This window comes from Sinohyriopsis cumingii, chromosome 4, assembly GCF_028554795.1.
Source record: "Sinohyriopsis cumingii isolate HCF-2022 chromosome 4, ASM2855479v2, whole genome shotgun sequence".
Classification (NCBI taxonomy): Eukaryota; Metazoa; Mollusca; class Bivalvia; order Unionida; family Unionidae; genus Sinohyriopsis; species Sinohyriopsis cumingii.
The window spans coordinates 80514695-80541585 of NC_142964.1; the positions used below are offsets into that span (position 1 = coordinate 80514695).

General features: G+C 34.1%; 1 protein-coding gene across 13 annotated transcripts in view; it reads left to right on the forward strand.

Moving 5' to 3' along the window:
• LOC149801529 (rho guanine nucleotide exchange factor 28-like) overlaps positions 1-26413 on the forward strand; it is a 318392-nt gene extending 291979 nt beyond the window's left edge. For all 13 annotated transcript variants that reach the window (XM_089955712.1, XM_089955716.1, XM_089955715.1 and 10 more), the window contains 4 exons: positions 13203-13355; positions 14602-14718; positions 16314-17449; positions 21343-26413. In XM_089955712.1, coding sequence (XP_089811838.1) covers positions 13203-13355; positions 14602-14718; positions 16314-17435 — 1392 coding nt within the window. In that variant the 3' untranslated portion in view covers positions 17436-17449; positions 21343-26413. The remainder of the gene's footprint in view (positions 1-13202; positions 13356-14601; positions 14719-16313; positions 17450-21342) is intronic.
• The last annotated feature ends 478 nt before the right edge of the window (positions 26414-26891 follow it).

The following is a 26891-nucleotide window of genomic DNA, read 5'->3' on the forward strand; positions in this document are numbered from 1 at the left end:
TGAACTGGAACACTGTGACTTTCAATTCCATGGTTTTACATCTGAGGAGTTGGTTAGCACTGGTATGTAGAAATGTTGCTAATCAATTTTGAAATTGTAATAAATTTCCTTGATTTTTATTGCCATATGGTTTCATTCTTAAAAACTAATCACTAACAAATAATCTGTTATTACTGTACATACTCACTTATAAAACCAGTCCAGCCACAATTTGCACAGATCCAGATCTGCCATTGCATACTGCACCAGAAGATCTGGGTCTATGCAGTTTGTTAGTAGTAATCAGTAGGACAAAAAAACATGTGCCCTGATATGCAGGTGCATTATGCTATAGCAGATCAGGATCTTTTGTTGTATCAAGTTTGACTCAGGTCATAAGTAAGTACATATGGTAATAGCATTGGAATTTTATTTTCGGTAGAAAATTGAATGGTACAGTGAAACACTGTCTTGAAAGACCACTGTTTTGTAAAAAAAAATTTCCCCAAATCTCTTATTTTTGTTCCTGCACTGATTATTAGTGTTGTATAAAGTAATGATCATTAATGACAAAGTACTTAAAATAATTAAGACCATTAATGACAGGTCATCTGTCTTTGGTGTATTTATCCAAAATGAATCACATCCAGAAACCTTTTTAGTATGATGGCACTTTGAGCGATGAAAAATTCATTTCATGGCATCTTCACACACAAAAACCATTCTTATGAAAAAGCCTACAGGCTTTAATTATCATAAATGTTTGACTAATATCTAGACCAGTATTTATCAGTACTTTATCTGACAGGCTGAAGGGTGGTGAACTTTTTATTTACATTTGGAACATTGTCTTAAGCCGCACTTAAATTTTTAAACGAATGAAGGAATGAAAATTTGAAAAATTGATTCTAAGAAATATGGAAAATGCCGTGTGATCATTGTCCCTGGCTATGAATTATTTAACTTCTAAACACTTTGACTTACTTAGCATAAAAACACTGTCAATGGGCTATTGTTAGTCAGTTAGGACTGTTGGACAAAAGACAGATGAATTTTAATTTACCATATATACTCAGGAGTATAAATGCAAGCAACAAAGACTCTTTAACTCATTCTTACATAATGTACCAGCAGATTAGAGTCTGTGTTCTATGGAATACTTATTACAAACCACATAGACCTGGGATGCTCAGCACATTATGTGACAGCAGATCTAGGTAGATGCTATTTTCACTTGGAACTGATTTTAAAAGGAGTAACAAGATCGCTCTGGTGGCCTGGTTGTTAGAGCGTCTGCCTCAGAAGTGGGAGGTCACGGGTTCGAACCCTGACCAAGTCATACCAAAGACTTACAAAAATGGTACTAGCAGCTGTCTTGCTTGGCACTCAGTATTAAGAGGTTAGTGTTTGGACTGGTCAGCCAGGTGGCAGGATAATGTGACTGTATGGGACATGATGCCCCAGTGCTAGAGATCAGTATAAACTGCCACATTGCAGACATCGTGGCGATATGGCTGAAAAATTGTTCAAGCTATGTTAAAAATCCAAATCACACAAAATGAGTATATATATGGTAGTTACAAAAGGTGTCGGTAGCAAAAATATTACACCAAAGGAAATGATAATTGAAGTGGAAAGAACTTGGTATACACAAAAATGAATAAGTTGAGTGTCAGTTACGGTGATGTCCTTGTAGTAAGTGGAGCTAAAGTCATTCATGCAATTATGTGAAGGGATGGGCATTTCCTATCCCATTGGAACACAGGTTAATACACATAAATAATAATTGTCTTTGGATATTATGAATTCAAAGCTTGATGATGCCATCCCAGTCTTGATGTTTCAGTAAAAAGGGAAAATATAAATGAACTTTAAAATGCAGACTATATTTATCTTGTGTGAGTGTAATTTCTTTAATTCAGTTTTTCTAAGAATTTGGCTACAAGTAGGTTGGGACCCTGTTTGGCTGCATCATCTAAGGTGTTTGCCTTTACGGTTCACTGACATCTGACCACTGTCCATGTCGGTTACAGTCTCAGTCTCAGCCCACATGGTTGTCACATGAGAAAGCTTGTCAGCAGCTTTCTGTGGGTCTGTGGTTCCTCCTGAGGTTTTCCAAGGTTCTTCCTCCACCAAATGTAATGGCTGCCATGTATAGCCTTTCATGGGCTGAAAATGGCTTGAATCCCAAAACAACCAACCAACAAGTAGGTCACTGAAGCTTCTTTATCTTGCATTTGAATCTCTTTTTGAGGATAAGTTAGTGTGTGATTCCTCCTTTTCTGATAATCTGAGGGGGGAAGAGATGTGGTTTCGCTATTCTTTATGGAATACCATATCCTATTTTTTATGGGATACCAAATTTTGAGGGTTACCATATTTTATGGATACATATTGTGGGTTACCACATTTCATGGATTTCATGGTTCCTTCAAATCACGAATACAGAGAACCAAAGAAACACGAATTACATGTGATGCAGAACCCCCACCCCACTTTCCTATTTACATTACTAATGACCAGCAGTGCTCAGCGGTTTGATAATTAACTTCATTACTGTAAGAAAGTATTATCTTTGTTTTAAGCTAACCCATCTGAAGAAGAAAAGATAAATTTTTAAAGCCATTTTTATATTTTCAGTGTACATGTATTATTCTGTATCTGTTAACTCTCCTTTCCATTCACTAGTGTATTAAATAAATGTTGTTAGCATATTTATGTTCTTTTGTATTTTTTATTTTAGTTAAGTATTAAAAGCAGTGGTCAATGCATGATGAGAATACTTACAAATATGCAGACTTTGAAAGGAAAACCCACAAATTTCAGTACCCATAAAAATGTTGTCTTTTTGTTTTTCTTTTAGAAAAAGAATGAAACCATAGTATAGGTTTTGTGCTTTGCATCCAGTCCTTCCAGTCGTCACTCTTAAGAAAGTTATTTTTTAAAAACTTGAGCTACTCAAGACGAAATTTATGCCATATATACTCCCATACAAGTCAAGTCCAACTACAAGCAACATAAATCCTGATCTGCCATAGCATAATGCATCAGCAGAACAGGGGCTATGTTCTTTATTGCATTGATCACTCTGAAGAAACTGCAGAGACCCAGATCTGCCAGTACATTGTGTGATGGCAGATTTGGGTCTATGCCCTTTGCCATTGGACTTGTCTTATTAGCGAGTATATTTAAATTCTCTCAGTATAGATTCTTGGGACTGTGACCCCATGGAGAAATAATATTCAATGAAGAGCAATTTTTTTTTTTAAAGGTGGAGAAGAGTTTTTGCAATCAGAAAAATAATTCCTTTTGGTTTCTTTTACCTTTAGATTTGTATTCATTGTCAGAACTAATCAGGAAACAAAATACTTGAATTAATGAACAAAAAACCCCAGTTTGTTTCGATGCATATTGATTAATTTTGTTTTCCCAACATTCTGTTATAACATAGTGCATTGCCCTTGCCTGTGTACATGTAATTGGTTTGTGGTAAAATGGCTACATCATTAACCTCTGAAAAAATAAAGTCTGCTTCAATTAGCAGGTTTAAGGTCAAGAAGAACTGTGATCCACATTAAAGAAAAGCTTAACATATACTTAAAGGGACTTAATCTGTCAAAAGTCCTCGTGATAATCAGATCAGAGTCGAGGGAACAAGTACAAAATGGGTGTTACCAATTCCAAAGAAAATGATTGGCTGTTTCAGAGGATGACTTAATTGAAGCAATTACATAACAATACTTGAAATATAGATCCAAAACTTGTCAGACACAAGCATATAATACATTTTATTATTTATTCCAGTCTTACATGACATACCAGTACGAATTACTTATCACTATTTCAGCATGCTGAAATTGTACTTTGTACTGTCCCTCATTTGAGGGAGAGAAAATCAGCCAAGCATTTTTGTTCTTGCATGTTGAAGGCATTATCTCTTATTGGAAAGGTTTTTTTTTTTCTCCAGCTGCATTAGCAGTTAAAAGTTCACTTTTATTCTGCCCACCATCCACACACATACATGCAGGGAATAGTGTGATATGCTCCATCTATCTCTATCTATCCATCTGTCCCAATCATCTGTCTTTAACCCTGTCTCTTTCTAAACTGCTGTGTGGAAATTCATCAAACAATGTTTATAGGTTTTCCATGTGATAACATCTTGGCAAGAAGAGTGTAGTATTTGGGACCCTCATCTCCGATATCTAGGAGGGGTTTTCTTATGACGAGATTTAATTAACTGACTGAACTTGCAACCGTTTGAATCGCAATTAATTAGTTCTTATTCCTTGTTTTGTTTTGTATGTAAGTGTGTGCATATTTTCTGTAAAACCATTGGTACTGGTATTGTGATCTTTGATGTTATATTTTATTTCTTGTTACTGTTGGGGAGACGGTACTAATAAACTTGTGCTATCTACTGAATACCCCAAATTGTATGTTTGTAATTGCATTTGACAAAAGTTCAGAGATAAATATGGTTTCATCTAAAGGTCAAGCAGATTTGGGGTTATGACCCCTGGGTCAAGGGTGAGGTGGGTGGGAGAGAATAAGTAAAACAATCATGAGGAATTTCCATGGCAAGTCAGGAAAGTGAATTGTCATAAATATTAAGATTTTGGTTTTGTCGCATGTATGTAATTTTATAACATTAGGTTTCAGTAAAAAAAAAAAATTTACAGGTAGTTGGGATGGTGAGAAGTGACTTCAATAATAACATTTCTGGTACAGTCAAGTAATTTTCAATGCTTGTACCATCAAAAATGAAATACAGTCGAACCCACTTATCTCGACCTCGGTTAACTCGCCAACCCTATTAAGTCGACGTTTTTGTAGTGGAATCACCAAATTCTCTCTTTGTCTTAGCATTTTCTCATCGGTTATGTCGATTCTTTTATGTCGCCGAACCCTAATATCTCGAGCACAAAAGAGGGCCAAATTTGCCACTTAACGTCGGTTATCTCGATCCCCATGACCAATCGCCAGCTTTGAGCTGAAGGAAACAATCTCAAACTGCTGGATGCACTGCGTCATTCAGGATATTTCCGATGATGAGTTTCAGGCACAGTGCCGTGCAGCCGCAGAAAAACTCGCGGAAGTGGTGGAAAAATCAAGCCTTACAGATGCTATCTTGGAAGAGGAGGCACAGGAGTTAGCCATCACTGTCCAGGAATTCCGAGATTACATAGAAATCGACAAAGACGTCGTTACTGATGGCGTGATCACCGATGAAGACATTGTATCAAGTGTGCAGTCAGCACAGGCAAGCACATCTGCATGCGGCAATGACAAAGAAGATGAAGAAGATGCGGATGAAGATTTGGAACTAATTCCCTCAGCTGGTGAGGTGGTAGAAATGCTACAGAAAATTCGACGGTATGGTTCTTTTGTAGGAGATGAAACTGTTTTAGACAGCATAAATAATATTGAAGCATTTGTTTTCAAGCAGACTGTTAAAGGCAAAAAGCAATAAAGCATTATAGACTTTGTAAAGAAACCATAGTAACCGCGTGTACGATACTTTTCAGAGCTGTGTCAGAGTGAAATGACTCGCGAATTTAATTTTGACACTGGTTAGCTTTTTGTAAAAACGAACTACACCCCGCATGTTTTTTGTGATTTTGTGAGCGATCTTTGTGTTTGCAATGTTGGAGAATATAATAAAGGTTTGTATCGAGAATCGACGGTGGTTTGTATTGTATACTGGTAAATCTCTGCTGTTAGTTGGTGCACATATGCCTTTTGTTGTTAGCAAACATGTATGTACATTTTTATAGCATGCCGATCGCTTCATCAAACAAATCGCGGCAACGCTGTTGTGTAAAAAAACCTCCAAAAACACGTGCATGTACATTCTCCTTTATTAACGCACATCATGTACATAAAGAAATTTCAAGCACATGTTAATATATTGCCGCCATATTGGTTTTCGTTTATCTCGATCATCGGTTATCTCGATGCTTTTTGGCAAACCCCTAGGCCGGCGACATAACCAGGTTCAACTGTATATATTTCTTTTAACATATTTATAAAAAGAACACAAAATTTTCTATTCCTGTCTTTACTTTTAGTAAAAGTATTATAGCATCAAAATCATACATGAGTTTGATAACGAATAAGATAATTAATTCTAAGGTCACTAAAATTGATGTCTAAATTCATATTTTTGTTGTTGTTTGTGTTAAAAAAATTTAAATTAGATAAAGCAAAACCATCCATATGCATACTTTTTATTTGGATGTTAATTTCTGTGAATGTCTTCTGTGTCTTGTTTTGTTTAGGGGTCCTGGGTAGTCTTTGGAGCTTGTCTTAACAGATCACTAACATCTCACCTCCGTGTTCGATCCTCAGCTTGGTCAATTTGGTATATGAGAAAATATGCCCATGAGACTGCTTCTTTCTGGGGTTTTCATGGGTTTTTCCTCCACCAAATATAGGCACTGCCTTGTATAGTCTTGTATATGCTGAAAAATGACATTAAATGCATTAAAAAAATGATAATTTATGTACGTGAAAAAGAGTGCTTAAAAGGACATTTTCTATATTTGTTTTTTAAAGTCACAAAATGTATGTTATATATATGTAATTTAGTTGTTTAAATATAATGCCAAAGATAACATATAACAAACATGTTTTATTGTCGCTGAGTATATGTCAAATTGATGCATTAAGAATTTCAAGAGTGAAGAAAATGATAACAAAACAAGGGATCACACAAAAGAAGCTGTAAAATGAAATGGAAATAGTTGCTAAAGCAAGTGTTCAGAAAAACCGTGTCTCATCTGCATCTATGTGTTGATGCCAACTGAAAAGACATGAAACCTGATTGCAAAACTATTATTGTTGATGCTGCTGCCGCTGTCAATAGCAACAAGTGATACTTTTTGATTGATCATGCTAATGGAGCGGAGAAAATAATGCATGCTGAACTCTACAATGAAGTCACTGTAACATGATATACAGATTATGTATGTATATGTACTCGCTTATAAGTTGAGTCCAAATGCAAACTGCATGATGGACATAGATGTGCCAATACATAATGCACCAGTAGATTTAGGTCTATGCAGTTTGTTAGTAATTAATAGAATAAACAAACCATAGATTCTCTGATCTGCCAGCTCATAAGTATAAACAGACACTGAATTCTATTTCTCGGCCGTGGTTGTTTTTTGTGTTCATGCTAACAAGCTTCTTTGGATTAATTCGTGCCCTTGATGATTTGGTTTGCTGTTGTATGGTAGAGAGTCTTGCCCAGAGACATGTCACTGGAGTTGATCCATGCTTATATATTGGTGGAAACAGAATCCACAACCTCTTGGTCAAGAGTCCAATGCATTAAGTGCTACCTCCAGCATCTTGACACTCCAGCCCACCCCACCCCCACCCCCACCATACCCCTGATTTTCCTGCTGCAAGATTTGGGGCAAAAAAAAGGAAATGCTCGAGCATCTATGAATGATTAGAGATAATACATTATTTCTGAAAGGAACCACTCCTTGTTACTTTTAATTGTAATTGACAATTTTTAACATTTGCAATTCTATCGTGCTAACTTTTTCGAGTTAAAAATGTCATTATTATGAACCTTAGCTTTTAAAGCTAAACAGATCTGAAAAATATTGTTAGGCGATAGTTGTACAGAAAAAGTAAAATAAATTTATGTTGTTTCTGGTGTTACAATTTGTACATAATAACATAGTTGAGTGGCCATTGGTATAGTAAAGTCAAACCAAATAATGACTTATATAATTACTACGTATGTATGATGACTGATAAGTTGAGTTCATCTGGAAACAACATAGACCCTGATCTGCACTGGCATAATGCAAAGGCAGATCAGGGTTGGTCTTGGTCTACTGATTACTCCTTGCAAAGACATAGACCCAGATGCTCAGGCACATTATCTGTCATCAGATGTGGTTCTGTACAGTTTGCAATTTAGCTCGAGTTATAAGTGAGTATATACAACAGATGTTAATTTGCTACATTTACTTTTCTATCCAGATTACATTGTGCTCACAAAAAAAACCCACATAATAGCGATTTCATCTCATTTGTTATTTAAAAATCATTGATCAGTTTAAAAATTCATCATGTCACCAATATCATATGAACATATGTTGATATTCACAAATGCACTGCTGGTGGTATCAGAGTGATGTGTGTGCATGAATTATTTTTTATACTTCTGATAGTTGTCCCCTAATTGGTGAAAACTTGTATGAAAATGGGCATTTTAAGAATTATGTCACAAAATAAGCAGCGATAATGTTTTCCATTTTTCTATGAATGAAGATTTATCAGACTTCATCATGTTGGTTTATTGAAATAATATTTTCACAAACATAATTATAAATCTTTGACTTGAAATTGACAGTTTTTTTTTTTTTGTTGAACTTTTTTACTATGATGTAATGACGATATTTTTTAAATACCCTACCAGGGATCGCAGGGGTGTGAACCAAGACTAACACCACTCAAGCAGATGGTTATCACAGGGGTCTAACAAGTACAATGTTTCGTAAATTTTTACTTCGTGGTTTAAAAGAATGTTGTTGTTGATGGCTGAGCAAAATTCCCACTCTCGACCGATAAAGCATAGGGGGAAAAAAAAAATAATATAAATGAATCTCTGTGACATTCTTGCCATAGGTCCTCAATAGGATTGCTACATATCAAACAAGTTCTGTTATTTATCGGTTGTCACTAATACTTAGTCAGACAACTTTCTAAGGCCTTTTTCATAATAAATATTTCATAGTGGCACACAGAATATGGCTTAAAAAGTAAGTTTACCTTGTTATTATAAATTATTGGAATATCTCGATGGCATATTACCATTCACCTTAAGTTATTACTCGATGAAATCATCACAGCTGACATTACAGTAACCACAGTTTTCTGTAGAATAGTGTAGATTTACTCTTTTTTGAATACCCAGGGGAAAATGGAGATGTCTTTCCCTGATAAGGAAAATATATCAAATCAATATTTGCATTTGACATTATTTCAAAAAACACCTGTTAGGTTATATCACATTTGCTTGGAACACCTGGAGTATATTCAGCTGGTTGTATTTCAAAAAAGTAAAGAAAGAAATGCTAGACAGCAAAGCAAATTTGCTGCCATTTATGTATATAAAAAATTCCTGAAGTGCTAAGTAAGAAAATAATGCATTTTATAATTATTTTGTAATTGATGGTACCATTAAATAGTTTGATGTAATACTGCACTTGTTAATTTTGTAGATAATAACTGATATTACTGAGAATGACTTACCATATATACTTGATTATGTGTTGTCCAACCGCAAAACTGCACGGACCCAGATCTGACTTCGAATAATAACATGGCAGGTCTGGATCTCTACAGTTTGTTAGGAATAATCAGCTGAACAAACAACACAGATCCTGATTTGCTGGTACATTATGTGAGGGCAGATCATGTCTGTGTTGTTTGCTGTTGGATTCTTAAGCAAAAATGTACAATAATTGTATGGACTTCAGCTTGTGCTACAGAGGTAGGTGAGATTACATGCAGTTACTTTATGAATCTAATTTTTAAATGTTTGCACACCTGGGATTAGATTATGTTTCCGAAATAAATTTTTAAATTCTTTAACAAATTTTAATTTGCACTCTAATAAGATCTTTAATTATTTTGTCCAGTTTTATTTAATTACCTATTACAGTCATATGGTGTTGATTTATGTTAATGAAGGAAACTTTAAATACCAATGAGTCAATTGAACAATTTATCAATTGTAATCGGTACAGTTCACACAAGAAAGCATTGAAATGAAGACAGATTTCAAAATTGAATTTTCAAATTTATCTACAATAAATTAAATTAATTTGATATTATTTTAGAATTTATTTGTGCACTAGTGAGCAAAGAATGTTAAGCGATTATCTTCCTAGCCTCGGTGGAACTTTTAAACTGGGGGTCTAGAACCTGAAATTCCCTCTGCCTTAGAGAATTTGTTCAGTGATTTCTGTTTTAATTTGGTTTGATTTTGTGCTTTAAGGCACAGCAACACAAGTAGAATATTTAGTGCCGAGGCAATTAAGAGTTCCTTGCCTAATGACACACCACAGTGGATGACCCAGGCTGTCTAATTTTGTAGGATTCAAACCCGTACCCTTCTGGTCGTGAGTCTGACACAATACCCATGGAGCCATTGTAGCTACCGATGCTTTTTGGACTCCTTTTGGTTCTTTGGAATCTTATTGGTTCTGTAACAGAAGACAGTGAATGAAATGATGCAATTAACCATGCCTGCACATTATCATAGCAGTTTCTTTAAAACCAAAGATTTTTTAAAGAAAATTATACCACATTATGAGATAAATATTTTGAGTTGATGATGAAGAATTCAGGTCAGTTGGACAAAAAGATAGTGAAATTATAATGTTTATGGATGTTATATAATTGTGAAAACCACCTAGGTGTTTAACCACATGTGGCCTGCACAGATTTCCACTGGGTTAGACTTGTACTTCAGATGTGATTCTGTCATGATTTACTTGTATCCCTGGATGATATTGTGTGATGATCTATTGGAATTTCAAGTCAGCAACTTCAAACTTGTAATAGATAGGTAGAGTTTTGCAGCTGTTATATTTAAGTACAAAGGAAAATACTTAACATTCAAAATTTATGTTGTTATACTATGTTTTTTGTTGGCATAGTTAAAGGCATCTGTTGCTGTTTAGCCTAGTGTTGTCTACCATATATTCTTAAAAGAAAGACCAACTGCAAGAAACATGACCATGTTTTGCTGTCACATAATGCACTGGTAGATCAGGATCTGTGTTGTTTATTCTACTTATTACTCCTAACAAACTGGAAAGACCTAGATCTGCCAGCACGTTATGTGTCAGCAGACATGAGCCTGTACAGTTTGCATTGGGACTTGACTTACAAGTGAGGATACACAATATTTGACATTATATTCATTTTATAACTTCAAGTGACCATCTTGTACATTAACTTTGTACATAAAAATAATTTTTCTGAAACACTGGATTTCAGTTTCGATTGTTGAACCATTACATTAAACAACTGAATACTGTCCATTTCAGACCATGCTAAAGTCAATTTGCCTTTTAAATCAAAATGATTCACCATTGTTGGAATGTTTTTTCCCTAACTCATCACTTTAAAATAATGTGAAATTGTTTTTGTCAAAAATTATTATATCCAACTTTGAGTGCCTGGCTTATTCCTAACATGTATAAGACCAGTACACAATAGTTCTTCAGAATTTACTCGTTCTTCCATAAAATATTTTGCCATTATTAAATTATTTAATTGGGAAACCTGATCTTGAGATATTTCAAATGATCTGTCCCAGTACATGCATTGATAATGACATTTGGGGCTAGAATGAAATGTACAATGAATATCATTGTTAATTTCATTTTATCCTGAACACCTGGGTTGGATCAACAGATGTTGATTGGTACATGATGAATTGTTGCTTATGACCTTGTTCATTACATTTAAAATTTATTTTGCTTGAAACTTACACTTTCTGCAAATAGTTTGAATGCCTTGCAGTGGATTTATTGCAGTTATGAAGAGGGTATGTTAAACAATTTATTTTACATTTATTACACAAAAAATGTTCTTAAAACTTGTGATCACATAAATCTTGGCACATGTATCTGAGACATTGATGTAATACAGTCTGGTATGTGGGGAAAACTAGCTCCAGTATCTCTTTTTTTAAACATTCAACTTATGCTGCATCAGCATTTTATATCTACATTGTGGATTATATTTTCTGAGGTAGAGATGGTATGAGGGATGAAAAATAACATGGTTTAAAATGGTACACATGAGAATCATTTTATTTTATTTTTAATAAAAAGAAAAAGAGGAATTTCTCAAGTTGGAGGAAATCCTTGAGTTACCTCAGAGGTAAATCAAAAGTTTTTAAGCAATTTCTTAAAGTAGATTTCATGATTTAGAGGATGCATTGTTATATAAGTACCTGATGAATTTTCGATGAAAATTTCTTTGCCACAAATCAAGTGGTAGCAGTAAGAAAGATGTTTACAGATCCCAATTTTATGAAGAAAATTCAAGATGTTTATAAATCCCAAGTTTATCAAGAAAATTCAAGATGTTTATAAATCCCAAGTTTATGAAGAAATTCAAGATGTTTAGTCAAACTTGGACTTTGAGTAACAGAAGGAAACCACAGCCTTTGACTGGCATCCAGAAATCATTTTAGGGGCCAGGAGCAGGTTATCATTTTAGGGGCCAGGAGCAGGAAACAAAATCAATATTGAAAAGATTGGGAGCCTGTATATGTCAGTAGATAAGAGAGCATATATAAGGCTGTGGTTGGACTACTTGGTTTGTACCTCAGATTTCATGGGTTCAGTCTCAGTTGCAGGCATGTGCCAAAGTCAATGGTTAACAAGTTTGTTGGTTATAGTATAATATTTCTGTTATCCTCTATTTCAAAGACTGTATCATTATCATCAGTTCTGTAAAAAGAATTATATAAGTTTAATGACCATCACCAGGTTTATCAGTCAAGAGTATTTAATAAATTTAATGACCATAAGTGTCACAATCACTGGGTTTTTCAGTCAAGAGTATTTAATAAGTTTAATGATCATCTGTGTCACGATCACCAGGTCTGTCAGTCAAGAGTATTTAATATAGTGTTTTGTGCTTTTTGTAAAATTGACATCAAAAATATATTCCTTGAAAAGCATTTTTTTTTTTCTCTCTCTGAGCATAGTGGGACAGTGATGTAACGTTTCTGTGAAGCAAGGTTGGTATTATTATCACCATTAAAATTTTAGATTATGGTTCTGTGTAAACAATTTTGCAAGCTGCATTCAGTGGGCTTTCATAATAGCCCAATCTGCAAGGGAGGCAATCCATTTCACAGAATAATGTTTTGTACGAGGACAAATTCATCTTTCATTTTTTTCAGAATGTTAGGTCCCACACTACAAGGATTGTATATAACATTGTTTTTTCTTTTCTAAATATATCAGTGGTTATCAGCACTCATATTTAGCTGGTCCAGTTGAATTTATGTGCCATTTTTAAGAATAATGTTAATGGCAAGGATCAAACCCAGGATCACCTGATCAGAACCCCCAGTTTCTTCCACTCTGCCTCATTATCTTTGTAGCCCTTGCAGTCATTTCAGTTTTCTGGAAACTAATGTCTTTTTTATTTTGTATTTTCAGCACCTGACGGCTAGCCAGAGTACGGCAGTGGAAAGTCTGCGAATCCAGCTAGCAGAAGCAAATGAGAGGATCAACAAGCTCTCGGCTGATGTTCATCATGAGCGCAAGAGTGGCTACCGCCATAATCAGCTGGAGGAACTCAGGAACTTGCAGGTAGATGTTTTTATATTTTATTTTGGTTCACCAGACATGTAAATACATGTATGCAGTTTGTGGGATTTTTCCTCCCCACCAAGTTGGAATGATAGTGAATCCTTTGTCTGCATCTTGAGATAACTTGGTACTACCAAGGGTTATCATAGGTCCCACTTCAGTCTATAAATGGGGCCTCTGCATGGCACATGGAATCAGGGAAATGTGTGCATATGTGAGATGATATGGAAATTTTCTAAGTTTTATTAAGCATCAGCATTTCTGTGAACTATAGTTTCTTAAGAAAATTCATTTGATGTTTTTGATCATTGAATATTGCCAAAGTTATTTCATTTTCAGTTTGCTCCATTTGAGTTCAGTTTGTTATAGATGAGAACAGCGTATTGTGTTGGGCTTTCGATGCCATCAGAAAGTGCATATTTGTTATTTCTCCTAAACACCTGAGGGCATTGCCGTAAATGGTGTCAATCCTGACAGTCTTGTTATTACTGTTTCTTAATGGATGGGCTTTTCACAAAAATACTGCTTGTAATAACTAGTTGACCTTAATTGAAATGGTGCTCTTCAGACATGCAATTTGACTGCAGTGCATTCCACCTTTAATGAGTATGATTTTTATTTATTGTTTAACCCAAATTTTGGACGTAATAACACCTTCAATGATTCCATTTGTTTTGTTTTAAGGAGTAATCAGCAGAACAAACAAAAAAGACCTTGATTTGCAGGTTCTTTGTGCTATAGCAGATCAGGATCTTTGTTGTTTGCAGTTTGACTACTTATAAGCAAGTATATATGGTGTGTGTAGTTATATCTTGACATTGTCTGAGACACGTTCAGTGTGTGCTGCGCATAATATCAGGTTGAAGGTCAGACAGAGTTCACGACTATGAAATTTGTGCTACACTTGAAAGTACCTTGTGAACATGTCAACTCAGACATAAGAAATAGCTTTGTTAACATTTGGTATGTTGGAGTTTCTCAAGAGTGTTTTCAGTGCTTAGTAGTTAAAAGGAAGAAATGCACTTGTTTTGGATTCCTGAAAATTCTTTTCAGCAAGAAGAATATCAGTTCCTTTACAGGATACTTGTATTATATTGATTGAGAATTTTGTTTAGTAAAAATTGAGAAAATATTTTTATTTGCTAGAACATGAATTGACTTGATACACCGGTACATGTTAATAGACAGAATAATCCTTGGTAATGAAACATTGGCCTGGTTTAATACAAGTTTTATACTTACACAGTCTCAAATCCAAAAGGAGAAGAAAGAGTGGGAGATACAAAAGGATAAAGAACGGCAACAGCTGGAATGGGAGCGTTCCCTGCTAGATGAGCAGAGGAAAGAGCAGGAAAAGAAAGAGGTATTGTATATATCAAGGATGGTCTGGGTCCTTGGGTTCAAGTCATATTTAATTTAACCCTTTACCTCATGCAAGCACCGTTTGATGCTTCTACTCCATTCGCATGGAAGCGCCTTTTGACACCTCTACTCCATTCGCATGGAAGCGCCTTTTGATGCCTGATGTAAACATCAGCCATTTTAAGCGGGTTTTCGTAGCACCACCTTCAGGGAAAACCTCCTATTAGATACTACACTCATTTCTGCGAATAACAATTACGTCCAATCACATGGTCACTGTTTATGATCTGGTCGAAATCTGCTATTTAAAGTAACTGGGTCGTAATCTCCACTCTCCAAAACGGAGGTCGCGGATTTCATTCAGTACTTAAGAAGTTTTCACAATTAGAATCACAACTATGAAAGCTTGAATAACTTGGGTAAAGGCTCTGATATTGATGTAGGCAGCAATTAGTTTTTATAAATTATCAAATTCAGATGACTTAGTGATGTAGACACAGACAAAAAAACTTGTAAATTTCGAGTATGAGAAATGGCAGCTATGGTTGGTCACGCGGCTTCACTGACTTGACAATGAACGATTTCTCTCAAGATTTTAAAGAACATAAAAAATTCTTCTGTGAAAAATAATTGCACAGCTATAGCAATCAGACTTTACTCTTAAATTTTTCCACACATAATAGATGTGTACCAAAAATGTAAAATGGTTAAAATTGCTGTTAAACATAACTACATTGCATAACATTTAACAGGCAGGCCTATGCATATGGAGTCGAATAGGTAACAGGTGTTCTATTTATAGTGCACTGCACTGGGTAACTTTGCTCTATGAGGTAAGAGGTTAAAGGATGGACTAGGTCCATGGTTTCAAGGTCATAGTTAATCTTAAAGGGCTAAGTCCATGGGTTCAATGTCAGAGTTAATCTCCAGGATATACTGGGTCCATGAGTTCAAGGTCAAAGTTAATCTTAAAGCTTGTGGTCTTAAAATAGTCCTGATTAAAACTCATGGGGACTAATGTGATTTATATTCAGAATCTAACTAGGTCTATTTTTATATAATATATCATACTTGCTTGGCACCATATAGTCATGATTGTGTTGATTTGCCATTAAAAACTCTATATAAACATCTATACTTGAGAAGAGATTTATTTTTATGGAAGTTGTGTTGTGCAATATGCAAGCCTCAGAATAAAGAGTCATTAAATATCATGGCATACTTGTTCCTGAAAGAAATACTTAAAACCAATATTTTTGTAATCTATTCTTGCTAACTTGTATCTGCCACATGCTGACCATTAACTGTCACATGCTAAACAGTAGCACAGTCACAAGTATATTTTATTGCCAATATATATTTCCAAAACAGACACATAAATATCAGTAACTTTGCATTCATGGAATTGTGGAATCAAAAACCTTCATGTTTTTAATATAATAAATTGTTAATGTTGTTTCTATCACCTCTGGTAATACTTGTATAAAATATGGAACCTATAATCATTGTCACATTGATAAATTGATTTTTGAAAGTATGTTTTAAATTATTTGATTCAATATTCTTTCTCTGTTTTTTTTAAATCCAAAAAAACAGCAAGAAATCAAGTCCCAGAGAGAAGACTTGAGAACAGAACGTGAAAAATTCCAGCGACAAATTGATCTGCTTCAGCAGCAGGGACGTCTTCCTCGGGACATGCCCCTTCCAAAAAATCTTAGTTCTCCAAACGATTTTCCTTCCCAGCTAGAACTGGCCAAAGGAAGAAGTGTTGATGCTGAAGATAGTGAGCAAGTGCAATCTAATTTAGGTTCAGACTTTTCAAATGGGCATCGTCGTTCTGCTTCAGCCGATTTCTACCAATCTGTGCCAGAAGATCTGGAAAAGATTCGTCAAGGAAAAATTGAATCGAGGCTGCCCAAAGAACGTTTAGTTGACCGCAGACCCTCTGGACACAATGTACAAAATGTTTACACACAATTTGGGGGTAGCGGCAAGCAAGCATTGCCAGAACATTTACTTAGTGCTAAGAATGAACAGAGAATTGGTCCAAAGAAAGTGCAGAAAATTCCATCAAAGCTTGCCAGTTCAAGTGCACTTACGACCACGTCCCCACTCCAATCACAAATGTTACCAGTAAATCTAGCAAAAAATACATCAGGACAGTTGTCACAGCAATCGTCTGGTTCCTATAGCAACAGTAATATTATGCATCATTCAGCAAGTGGAGTCCAGATTACAAACGTGCTTGGAAATAATAATATTCCTCATTCAGGAAGTAGTAGTCAGCTTGTTGGTTCCTGTGGTGTCAGTGGTGCAAATAGTAGTTCTAGCAATTACCAAAACCAAAGTAGTAACTTTCCACAGTCAAATAGTAATGTTACAATGGCTAAACATAGCAACCGACCACCATCCACAGGTTCCACATCCAGTTTGGGTCTAGTCATGAAGCTAGCTGAGCCTGGTGGTGGTGGTGGTCACAAAACACGTACCTCAGGCTCCAACCTTACACAGGAGAAACATCTTGTACCCCAGGTGACAGACCAACATCTCCCCCGGCAACAACCAGCAGTAACTCAGGGGTCAGAGCAGCAAACTCCCCCGAGACAGCCACAATCTCAGGGGCCAGAACGGCCCATTTCCATGGGGCCAGAGAAGTTCCAGGGACTGAACATAAACCACAAACCTCAGAAGTCAGACAGTGATGTTATTTATTTCTAGTGCAATTTCAAATGGTGAGTCAAGTATGAGATAGTTCCTTTTGAATCAGTAATGTGCATTCTTCTTTGTCCTGACAAATTCAGAAGCAAAGAAATTTTTATCGGAATATAAAATGGATCTATAATGAGGAAGATTATTTCTGTTTTCAATAAAATTATGTATAGTATACAAATTTAGGTTATTGAACAGTGTAGAAGTAAAAGGATGAAAGTATAGGTTAATAAATGGTATAAAATATAGACAATTGGTATAAAAGTATAGGTTAATAAATGGTATAAAATATAGACAATTGGTATAAAAGTATTGGTTAATAAATGGTATAAAATATAGACAATTGGTATAAAAGTATTGGTTAATAAATGGTATAAAGTATAGACAATTGGTATAAAAGTATAGGTTAATAAATGATGTAAAGTATAGACAATTGGTATAAAAGTATTGGTTAATAAATGGTATAAAATATAGACAATTGGTATAAAAGTATAGGTTAATAAATGGTATAAAGTATAGACAATTGGCATAAAAGTATAGGTTAATAAATGATGTAAAGTATAGACAATTGGTATAAAAGTATAGGTTAATAAATGGTATAAAATATAGACAATTGGTATAAAAGTATAGGTTAATAAATGGTATAAAATATAGACAATTGGTATAAAAGTATAGGTTAATAAATGGTATAAAATATAGACAATTGGTATAAAAGTATAGGTTAATAATGGTATAAAATATAGACAATTGGTATAAAAGTATAGGTTAATAAATGGTATAAAATATAGACAATTGGTATAAAAGTATAGGTTAATAAATGGTATAAAATATAGACAATTGGTATAAAAGTATTGGTTAATAAATGGTATAAAGTATAGACAATTGGTATAAAAGTATAGGTTAATAAATGATGTAAAGTATAGACAATTGGTATAAAAGTATTGGTTAATAAATGGTATAAAATATAGACAATTGGTATAAAAGTATAGGTTAATAAATGGTATAAAGTATAGACAATTGGTATAAAAGTATAGGTTAATAAATGATGTAAAGTATAGACAATTGGTATAAAAGTATAGGTTAATAAATGGTATAAAATATAGACAATTGGTATAAAAGTATAGGTTAATAAATGGTATAAAATATAGACAATTGGTATAAAAGTATAGGTTAATAATGGTATAAAATATAGACAATTGGTATAAAAGTATAGGTTAATAAATGGTATAAAATATAGACAATTGGTATAAAAGTATAGGTTAATAAATGGTATAAAATATAGACAATTGGTATAAAAGTATAGGTTAATAATGGTATAAAATATAGACAATTGGTATAAAAGTATAGGTTAATAAATGGTATAAAATATAGACAATTGGTATAAAAGTATAGGTTAATAAATGGTATAAAATATAGACAATTGGTATAAAAGAATAGGTTAATAAATGGTATAAAATATAGACAATTGGTATAAAAGTATTGGTTAATAAATGGTGTAAAAGTATATCCTTAACGAACGGTATAAAAGTTATTTAATGAATGGTATAAAAGTAAAGGGTAAGGAACCTTATAGAAGAAGAGGTTAATAAACAGTATAAAAATGTAAGCTAATAAATGGTGCAACAGTATTGGCTAATGCACTGTAAAACAAAACCACATCAACATGGGATTTCCACTAAAAGACTTATGTGATGTCTAATTGGTCTTAAATGAAAATGGTGCCAATCTCAAATTTAATGTACCTGTCATAGCAGCCACTTCAAAAATGTTTTCTTTACCCCCTCGTGCATGATAATTCATTTTGGCGTGGATTTTTTTTCTTCAGAAGACATTATTTCAAGTTGGTCCTAATGAAAACGGTGCCACTTGCACATCCAGTATGGCCAACAGTGACCATCTTGTTATCATCATTTCTCCAGAATGGATGGTCATTATCAGCGTGGTTTTTTTTACTAAACAACTTCTTCTATTTGGTCAACACAAGAAGTTGTTTAGTATAAAAAACCAAGCTGATAATGACCATCCATTCTGGAGAAATGGTGATAACAAGATGGTCACTGTTGGCCATACTGGATGTGCAAGTGGCACCATTTTCATTGGTCAACAATGAAATTTCTACTCTGACATTCTATGTGGTACCCCATATGAAAATCTTAGCACAACTTTCCTAAACAAATGGTCGTATCAGCCTCAAGTGTTCACTGAATCTTGTTATTGCCAAAGAATATCAGAGTAGGTTTCAAATGAAGAAATGGTCTTGAACTAATGGAAATTCTTTTTAGTCAGTAGAGTATCAGTCCCTTCCAGGGACTCTTGTTAGTATCTTTCCTTCTCATCAGAATGATTCAATACTTCTAACAGAAAAAGAAGTACTTCTCGCTTAGGTTGTGTAGAGAAGTTGTTAGCAATCTAAATTAAACATTGATTTTGTTGTCGTTTTGCCTTCAAAGGCCATATTATATTGTGTATTTCTGAGTTCATGTTCATGATAGGTGTTATTCAAAATTCAGTTTGGGAGAATTCATTGATTCACAGAATTCCATCAGCATTCATAGAATTTCAATTTTGCCCCTGAGAATATGGCCAATGTCCCTGTGGAATATTAGTTTATGACAAAAACACTTCATCAGGATATTTGACCATACTTTTCATCTAGTATTGCTTTTGTGAATTTTGTGTTTACGGTGAAATTATTCAGAAACTGTTGGTTTGAGTTCAATGCCTGATAGTATATTGATCTAGTACCACATGATTGCACAATACGTTTCCAAAATATTATCGATGTAGTTTGGTATGGCATTAGGATGCATCAATGCCAGTAGGGTAATGGTCATGTTTTGTAGCAATATGGTGGAATATGTCATAGGGAGATATTAAAGCCATCAGGCCAATATGGTCATAGTATGTTCTAAGTTGGTGGAATATTATGTATAGATACATTGAAGTCATGAAACCAGAACAGTCATGTTTTGTTCCAAGTCTGTAGAGGGCTGTTTTGGGTTTAACACCGTTTTTGAGCACATGATAAGCTATACAAGGTGTCCAGTATAACATATGGAGAAAGAAGTCGAGGAAAACCCTGTTAAGAACCATCAACCCACAGGAAGCTACTGGCAAGCTTTCTTACATATCCATAGTGGCCAAGCCAGAGTCTCAAATCCACATAGACAGAATGCAGTGATCGGTAAAGGAGAGCATTTTAGACCCCCACCCCTTCCAAGTCTTCAGAGTTTTTTTTTATGGCATGGAGATACTGCAGGGTCATCAGGTTAATACATATATGTCCTATCAAACAAGTTCTTTCCTGATTCAGAACAAATCGTAAAATTCCAAGCAGTTTGTTTGTCCTAAAATAAAATTCTTCTGAACTGTCCAAAATTTCTGGTGTACAGCTTGAAATGAATTCAGAATAAATTGACATTTATTAAATGTATACTGATAACTAATGTGAGTGAAAATGCCAAAATATAGCATGTCCCATCAATGTGTTTGGTGCATAAATAATATGTTGTTGTTGTTGTTGTTGTAGGGTTTAACGCCATTTTTCAGCACAAGATAGGCTATACATGGCGGCCAGTATAATTGGTGGAGGAAGAACCCTGGAAAACCCCGGGAAGAACCACCGACCCACGAGAAGCTACTGGCAGGCTTTCTCACGTATGCATAAATATGTACTGAAACATATTTTATTGAACACCAGCTCAGTCATGTTGGATTAATGGGATATGTACTAATGTAATAAATAATTCTACAATACAGAGGTATAACAGGTGTTTGTGAAATGCCGTAGTTGTATTTAAAATTATACCTTTACCAAATGAAAAATTATTCGCAAGCTTGAGAAAATGATGGTTGTATCTGAAATATGGATAAGATAATTGCCAATAAACTCACAATGTGCTCATTTTCTTTGCAGGGTTCATTTGTTCTTTATCCTGCATGGCAAAAATCATTTGCATCCTCTGCTTGGAGGCACTGTCACAAGACTATCACCACAGCAACCAGACTTTTTCTGCATCGTGCGTCAGGGAAAGCTTGGAATCAATTGTCGAAAGTGGTTGATGTTTCTACAGCCATCTCAATAAGAAGTGGAGCCAGCCGTTTCTTTAACTGTTTGAGAATTAGCCACAAGTGACCTATTACTCCAACACTAATTACTGTTTTAATTAATAAGTATGCAAAGTATTTTCCACTGTAATACTAGGTATTCAATATTATAAATGTTCTCTGTGAGTTACATAATAAGTATAAAAAAAAGTATCACTGTAATTAATTGGTGAGTTTTCATTTACTTTTTATTAGCTTTATTGTATGAATTTTTTTTTCATGCATATTGTGAGGCCTTTTTATACAAATTTGTTAGCATTGGGGTTTCAGAGATGGTATAAAGACTCGTCAGCATTGGTGGTTTCAGAGACAGTATAAAGACTCGTCAGCATTGGTGGTTTCAGAGATGGTATAAAGACTCGTCAGCATTGGGGTTTCAGAGATAGTATAAAGACTCGTCAGCATTGGTGGTTTCAGAGATTGTATAAAAACTCGTTTGCATTAGTGTTTCAAAGAGAGTATAAAAACTTTAGCATTGGTGGTTTCAGAGATAGTATACAAACTCAGTATTGATGGTTTCAGATATAGTATAAAAACGTGTTAGCATTGGTGGTTTGAGAGATAGTAAATACTCAGTTCAAAAAGGCAACACTTGTTTTCAGTGTTTAAAATTGACATATCTACAGATTCTGCATTTTTTACAATTAAAAATGGCCAATTGTTTTCAAAGTAGTGATCTAATATTGTAATTCAATCCGTAATGTAGTGTTTGTAACCTTGGTAACCACTTGCATTTTCCACGTATGTAACTGAGTGTTATTGCCTTAACAAAAATCTATGAAACATAGAGCTTGCATGTTCGAATGGATAAGCATCACCAGACAACTTTTTTGTATCATTTTGTTCATGGCTACAAGAATACTAAGTCTTTTGTTGCTGCTATATGGTTGCTGTGGTAACACTACATAGTTCCATTTGTTCTTCATGATTTCCCACATTAACCTGCAACTTTCCATTATCTTGCATAACCAAATGACTCTACACAGACAAACTATTTACCTGTATATAAGGACCACGTGTGAACAGAGAAGTCCCAGATCTGCTCACACATGATGCACAGGTAGATCTGAGTCTACATTATGTGCTGAATTTGATGCATGTTACATGCAGGTAAATATAGATTTAGACACCCTTCTTCTTAGGGACTGGGATTTTGTTACAAAAGATGTAAATATTCCTTACAGTTTTGTAATTGCCATTTTAAAACGGGGTGGGGTGGAGAAAAGGAAATAATGTGAAATATTTCTTTTTAACATAAAAAGATTTTGTACTCAAAATCATAAGAAAAAGTTAATTTAAAAAAAAACAACTATATTTTTGTATCCTGCAAATTTTTGGGATATCATACAGTTTTATAAACATTTAGTGTTCATATACTTGAACCATGAAGCTGCAAGTGTAAATGTTGAGTACCATATATACTTGCTTATAAGTCAGTGAAGCTGCAAAAAAAAACATGGACCCTGATCTGCACTTAGATAGTGTACTAGCAGATCGGGGTCTATGTTTTGTGTTGTACTGATTGTCCCATTATGCTACAACAGACCTGGGTCTGCTTTTGGTAGCTGGATTCGACTTATATGCAAGTATGTACGGTATTTGTTCGTATGGTTTTAAGATATATGAGTAAATTATTGAGAGACATGACAATGTTATTGGGACTGACTTTGTAAAAAAATTACTTGTTCTCATATATCCATCTTTTGGAGAGAAAAAAATGTAAAAAATTCATGTATTCCCTTCAAACTAATTCTGTAATAAATACAATATATTGTTAACCAAGATTTGATGGTTTGTTAAAAGGTACTGTGAACAGTTTAGTTCAGTGTATTGATTCTGTAAGTTTAAATGGGCATTTACTCACTCGAGATATAAAGAGAGATTTGACAGTGCTGTGAAAGATTAATTTCTCACGATTGTCATCTTTATTTGACTTGCCAAAATTGTATTTAAGTAGAGTTTAGGAAATAGCAGATATTACGATTTGATAACTTCTGGAGGTTTTTATTTGGGATGTATGCACTATCTTAAAAAAAATTACCATATATACTCGTTTATAAGACGAGTCCAGCTGTGCTGGCAGATCTGGGTCTGTGCAGTTTGTTAGGAGTAATCAGTAGAACAAACGACATAGACCCTGATCTGCAGGCATATTATGCTATGGCAGATCAGGATCTTCGTTGTTTGCAGTTTGACTCGGCTTGTGAGTATATACGATAATTAAAATCATGGTAAGCGCATATCAGCACAAATTGATCGAAAGGTCAAGCTGTTGTGTTTTTATTTGTATGAAGGACTGTACTGTGAAAGTGTATTTGTAGAGGAGATTTGTAAAAGTATTACCTATACAACTTTGTCTACCAACACCGTGACTTATTTCATGTGTTGCTTTGTTTAAAAATGTATAACCTATTTTTCTGTTCTTGACAAAGCTCTTGCACATATTTCTGGTATTGAAATTTGTGTTCATTTTGAAAAATAACAAAGTGCAGATTTTATCGCCATGCCTTGATTGAAATCAGTTTCTCTATATACATTCCCAGATGAACAAAAAAGAATTTATTTTTGTTATTTTTTTTTTTTTTTGATGAATTATTTTGATGTTCTCTGAATGTTGTCTAATCTTGTGGTGAAGAACCTGCCAAGATATTTTGCTAGATACTATGGAAAGGATTTGGCAGAAATCTCTCTTTGACAGCCTCCAGGAGGACAAAAATGTTCGCATGGTAGTTATTTATCTTTAGGGAAGTTACTTTTATTTTATGAATATGTGTATTGTTAAGACACACAAAGTCGTTCATAAGTATTTATTTTTATATAATATTCAGACCCCTTGCACAGTATCGCAAGAAGTGAAAAAGTCAATCAGAATGATCTCGCATCATAATTCAAGAAAGCAGCTTTTGAAAATTATAAAGGATATAATCATGTGTGCTATGAAAAATTTCCAAGGAAAGGGCTGATAAATTACAAACGTTTTGACATTTAAATAAACTTTTAAAGAAGTAAAAAAAAAAGAAATGGTATAGTTTGATTATATAGGAGGAATCTGTATAATTATTTATTGCTTTTGTTTTGTTTCAGTGGCTTTATTAAATTGACAACAAACTACATGTCGTCAGTGGATGCTGTCATTCAGGGTTCTGGTGAAATTTTATTATTCTTCTTCAAAACTTGGTCCAGCAAAAGAGAACCCAAAAGTATGAACTATCCTAAATGTTTCTCCTCGTGTGTATTTCAGGATATAATCATTCTAACAAATGTTGTTGATAGTGTATTGTTAATAATATATAAATTGTCTTTTAAAAAAAGGAATAATTACTGGAGTTCTGTTAATGTTAGGATGATGTATAGTAATATGAAAACTGTGTAAAAACAATCATCTGAAATGTATTTATTATAATTACTTACCATATGTACTTGCTTTTAAGTCAAGTCAAACTGCACAACTGTGCAGTTTGTAAGGAGTAAACAACAGAACAAACAAAATAGACCCAGTTTGTAAGGAGTAAACAACAGAGCAAACAAAATGGACCCTGATTTGTTGTTTTCAGTTTGACTCAACTTCAGAGTGAGTATATATGGTATTTGGCATAACATCACAATACAAAATGGAAAGATGATACTTTACGAGTAGAGAAGGGCATTGTATTCTTTTGTCAAATACTAAAGGGATTTTCATTCACTTCATTTTTTGTAATAAACCTTGTACATAAAAAGGTCAATTACATTGCAGATTTATTTCATCAGGATGATACAATTGATGGATTTTGACTGATAGCTGATAGCAGGAGTTATCAGTTTTCTTTTTGTGTGTCAATAGCTATTGTACAACTCGGAGAAGATTATTGGACAAATAAAAAGTTAATTTGTATGTATACAAGTTTTCTCACCTCTTGGTATATGACTGTTGAATGTTGCTATCTTTTGCACACTCTTCATTCCTTCTCAATAGGATTTGATGCATTTTCATTTAATATGGTTTGTACAGCCTTGAAAAAATTCCAGAATTTTAAGCAGTATATCTGAAAACTTTGAATCTATAAACAAGTTGTTGTTATCCTTCAGAAGTCAAAACTGATTTTTGAACACACAAAAAATTCTTGCATTTATCTGGAATATAAAAAAATCAAAACTTAAGAAAATATATGAATTTTTAACGTCAGGACTTTGTTTATTTGTACATGTTCCAAAAATAATGATTTAAAAAAAAGATGCTATAAATTTAGGTGGATCACATGCCACAGGTAGGCACCAGATAGAATGCTTTCCCTTTGCTTTAATGGCATGGTAATCACATTTGCAAATGGCTGACTCATTTAGTAAGAAATGTAAAATGACTAGAAATGTGAAAATGGGAGTATGAGCCATTTCTGCAAAAGGAAAAAAAAAAGATGATCCTCCTTGAATATGTTTTGAAACCCTTGAAATCTCCATTTCAGGAAAAACCATGGCTGAATGATTCATGTTTAAGTGTATCTTTCTTCAGATATTACTTGCTGAAATTTCAAATAGGTTGGTAACTTTTGTTATGAAATCAAAAAAAATTATATGGCAATTTTGGGCCGGTAGTACTCTTTGTTTTTTTTCCATCCACTTTTTGACTTTAAACTGTTTTGTACTTGGATAATATATGAATATCTTACAGGTCTTTTTATGTGCAGTGCTTATCACAAAAGTCTCCCCTTCTTTACACTTTTCTTTTCTTGAATCGGTAGAAAATTACTGTTTCTTAGTTTGTATAAATATATGGCAGTACTTAAACATATCGAGATCATCCAGTGACCTATGATCTCACTTTTCGACGGTGGGCTCTGCCTACCCAGAGGTATAGCGGCATGTCTGAGCACACTTAATAAATTCAAGTACATATCATCACACCCTTGGACTCTTGTTATTTTTTAATTTACTTTGTGTGAAGCAGGGTGGTGAGGTTACCATTTTCTTCATCCATCCAGAGTTCTTTTGTATACAGGTTATTTAAGCATAATGTTTGATTTGTCCAGGTCATGGGGTCAAACGAGTTTATGGTATGGTATTTCGAGTATTGCTTGACACTTGTTCACATTTCTTATTTATAACTTGTGACATGTAAAGCATAACCAGTGTACATGATTGTACAGGGAGCATTATGGTATCGAAAACATCATTATGATGCATCATCCAATATGGCCACTGTTACAGAAAATAGAGAAACCATCAAAAGACTTTTTTTTTTTTAAATTGCTAAACAAGTATTAACCAAATCCAATTAAATATTGTAGCATAAAAAGTTCTCAAATTTTATACAGATGGTGCTAGCTTCCATCTAATATTGTCACTGTGAAAAAAATATAAAAATCTTTAAACGGATTCTTC